Source organism: Olea europaea, chromosome 7, assembly GCF_002742605.1.
Source record: "Olea europaea var. sylvestris chromosome 7, O_europaea_v1, whole genome shotgun sequence".
NCBI classification, from domain to species: domain Eukaryota; kingdom Viridiplantae; phylum Streptophyta; class Magnoliopsida; order Lamiales; family Oleaceae; genus Olea; species Olea europaea.
In genome coordinates this window covers 24875744-24879598 of record NC_036243.1, presented here as the reverse complement: position 1 = coordinate 24879598, position 3855 = coordinate 24875744, and the positions used below count along the sequence as shown (strand labels likewise).

General features: G+C 36.4%; 1 protein-coding gene across 2 annotated transcripts in view; it reads left to right on the top strand.

Annotated features, from left to right (window-relative positions):
* Window positions 1-1831, top strand: part of LOC111397550 — a 5710-nt gene extending 3879 nt beyond the window's left edge. For both annotated transcript variants that reach the window (XM_023024536.1, XM_023024537.1), the window contains exons 6-10: window positions 174-273; window positions 383-436; window positions 521-607; window positions 1002-1130; window positions 1212-1831. In XM_023024536.1, the coding sequence (XP_022880304.1) occupies window positions 174-273; window positions 383-436; window positions 521-607; window positions 1002-1130; window positions 1212-1529 (688 nt within the window). In that variant the 3' untranslated portion in view covers window positions 1530-1831. The remainder of the gene's footprint in view (window positions 1-173; window positions 274-382; window positions 437-520; window positions 608-1001; window positions 1131-1211) is intronic.
* The last annotated feature ends 2024 nt before the right edge of the window (window positions 1832-3855 follow it).

Genomic DNA, 3855 nt, shown 5'->3' with positions numbered 1-3855 from the left:
CCCCACCCCTAATGTTTTCTCTTATTAACATTATACATTCTACAAGATCAGTCAATCTTCTAGATGAACTAATGGCTTTATAAGATTAGGAAAATGGTTCCTCAAAACACTTTCTAGTAGCGCATCAGCTTTATCCTTTAAGTTCCCATTTGTTTTTAATTAAAGCTGTGCAGGTCTCTAGTTATTGGTCTTGAGAAGGTCGACCCAAATAAAATGAGAAGAGAAGAGAAGCTTGCCTTTTGGATCAATATTCACAATGCTTTGGTGATGCATGTATGGCTTGTGGAACTTTTATCTAGTTTTACTGCAAAAGCATTCGGGCTATGAGTCTGTAACTCAAAACTTCAATTTATCCTGTGCAATTTGTTTCTCTGTCTTGCAGGCTTATTTGGCATATGGAACTCAAAACTACATAAAAAGTAATTCCATCATGAAGGTAAAAATGAGTCTTATTCAATTCTCATTGTAATGGATTTTATTATGTAGATCTGATTGTTCCAAGTGCAAAGTTTTCTTTCAGGCAGCTTACAATGTGGGTGGACATTGCATAAATGCCTACGACATACAAAGCTCCATTTTGGGAATCCAACCTCACTATTCGGCTCCGGTATTTACATGTTGCTTAACATGCCTTCACATAAATTATAGTACATGCATAATTGTATACTTGATATAAAGACTGTTTACCGTAGTTCTATCTGCTTATTGTTTTGATCACTGTATTAAGTTGGATGATCTTGATTGAAAATTGATATCTATTATGCCCCCTGTTTGAGCCCCATTTTTTTGGGAAAATGATTTTTCAAATAGTTATTTTTTTGGAGAAAGTGTGGTTAAAAAGTAGGGGAAAATTTTGGCTTTACATGTAAAGTTATCTTATTTGAAAAATGTGTGATTGGAATGAGTTTGGAAAAAAAATGGATTTTTAAAGAATGGGGCTCAAACAGGGGAGTACATATTTAACGTCTTCACTGAAAAAATAAAAATGCTTGAATTTTCAGTGGCTTCAGACGCTTCTCTCTCCCGGAAAAAAGTTCAAGACTGGGAGCGGCAAACATCCTTATTCCATTGAATACCCTGAACTGCTTGTCCATTTTGCGCTTTGTTCAGGGGCAGTCTCAGACCCTGTGGTAATGCATTTATTCATGCTTTTTCATTCTGGCAAGTATCAGTTCCTTTGTGAACTTATATTTGGATTTTACTGGATGTAGGTTCGGATTTACACGGCAAACAATGTATTTCACGATCTTAAAGTCGCCAAGGAGGAGTTTATAAAGGCTACAGTATATGTTCATAAAGAAACAAAGTTATACATGCCAAAAATCCTTTCCTATTATGCAAAGGGCATGTCACTTAGCATGACCGCGCTTTTGGAAATGGTCAGTGAGTGTCTATTTGGAGTTCAACAGGAAGCTATTCGAAAGGTTGCCAAAAATAGACCTGAGAAGTACGTATACTGGTTAGAACAGAGTTCAGCTTTTCGATATTTAATCCATAAAGAAATTGCTGAAGGAATATGGGCTGCTTGATTTGTTTAATTTCCAATGTATTATGGATTAGAAATCAATTCTCTCTCTGTGATTGTTAACCATAGGCGTGCCTGGAGTAACATATCTCATAAGTTATCTTACAATGTATGTAGGTATTAAGTTAGAAGCAGGTTTCGTTTGCCACTGGTTTGTCTAACCCGAAAACTACTTCACTTTTGAACTTCTTTTCTTTGCTATATATACATTTGCTGCCTGGACATGTATGAAGGATCATCCATCGGTAGATAGTGAAGCTGTTTTGTCCACTTAGCTACATGTTTATTGAATCTTTGTTAGGTACTCGTATGCTCTCCTAGGTTGTTTCTTGAAGGGCATTTCACAGTTGTGTGCTTAAGTTGATGGGGTCGAGTAAAACTTATTATTCAAGAATTTCGGATGATGATTGACCTTATCGACTAATGGTATTGAGGGTCAAGTTGTGATTTTTATTTGTAAATTCTTTATTTCATCGACTATTGATATTGACTACTGGAGTCAGTAGTTTTTGCATCAAGAAACCACACAAATGTAACAATAAAAATACTTTACAAAAAGTCCTTACAAGTGAACCCTACTCTGAACATCTCGTATATATACACTCTATTTAACTAACATTATGCTCAACCTAATGGATCTCATCATTCACTTACTACTCGAGCCATTGCAAATGACTATGGCAAAAGTTATCCAAGTTTGTCTACTCGTACATAGGGGTTGACATCCAGGTGTACAAATAGAAAAACCCAAAGTTATCCTATTATTGTCTCCTAACTAGTCATAAAAGCTAGCATTGGGTGCACCCCCAAATTAGATGCTCAACGTTCTCCTAGACATCGTGTTGGGATTACTAGAAGTACTTTATATGCTAACTCTTTCATTAGAGTGTGGATCGTTATAGATTTTTACTCCTAGTATACTTTACTGAATCCAATTGTCATGTTATACATTTGTGCTACTGTATTGGATAGTCGAGCCAGTTTATTCCACGAGAACCAATTTGTTATTAGGTGAACTGAGAAAGTCGTGAAATATATGCTATAAGAAGAGTAACAAGAAGAATATTACCTCTCAATTTTCCTCCTTTATACATTTTATAGTGGATTAACCTCCTTTACCACGGACGGACCTATCACAGGGGGCCAGCTGAAAAACTCTTTTATAGTTCCATCACGGGGCACAATTCCCCATTCCCAACTTGGCAGGGAAGACAATCCCATTCCCCACTCTAGCTGGGAATTAATCCGTGTTAACGAATGCTCCTAATGGGTCTCGTCTCAACTCTTATTTTTATTATTTTATCTATTTTAAATTAAATCACATATTAGATGTTGAACTTCAAAAATGGCTCCAACAAGCACTCTAGCTTCGTCCCCTCGAAACCTGCGCATGTAGCACCCCGTCAACAGGCAAAGGCGGCCGGACGAGAAAAAGGTCCGACGACCGTTTGCACTCCGACGGTCAAATCAACGGCCGGACGGAACTAGATATATAGAGTTCAATAGTAGAGAGATGGGGGATTTGGCTAGAGTATTTAGAACATACCTTAACTTGTGAATTGAATCCATATATGTAGAGAAATGATGTGAAATGGGCTAGGGCGGGTTAATGGGCCTAAGTTTGAACCCAGTATGAGGTAAGCAAAGTGATAGGCACTTCGGCTGGGCTTTTTATGGCCTCGGTGGCGCCTCGGCTAGGCTTCTTAGAGCCTCGGCTTTGGAGCCCAACACTAATGGGCCTAGCTCGGGTCCAATAAAGTGGCCCAATATAGAATGATAATTCATAGGCATAACATTAGACATAAAAGTAACTATGTAAATAACTATATGAAACTGGAAACGAGAATATTTTAGGAAAGTTACACAATATACTTGAAAAAGTTAATATATTTCAACCAACTGTCCAACTTATTTTATTTCCCAAAGTACTGTTTTACACATTTTACAATAATTATTTTTATTCTTTTTGTAACATATATAATACTTGGAAAACAAAGCGTTATCACCGATAGCACTAAGGGTCTGTTTGATTTAGACGAATTCCACGGAAAACGTCATATTCGAGGAATTCGTTTTCTATTTTGAGTGTTTGATACAAAAGTAGAAATGAAGTTCGAATTCCAGGGTACAAACATTTAAAACATGTTTTTCACCAATTCCATGGAAATCGAATTCCTATGATTTTGGTGGCTTTTTCTTTTCCAACTTACATGAAATTAGTTTGTCTTTTCTACATTTACAATTAAACGGACCTTAAGTGTTAAGAGTATTTTCAATATGCTATTTATTTATGAAGAGCATTTTATGTATTATAGGGAACATCTATAAAT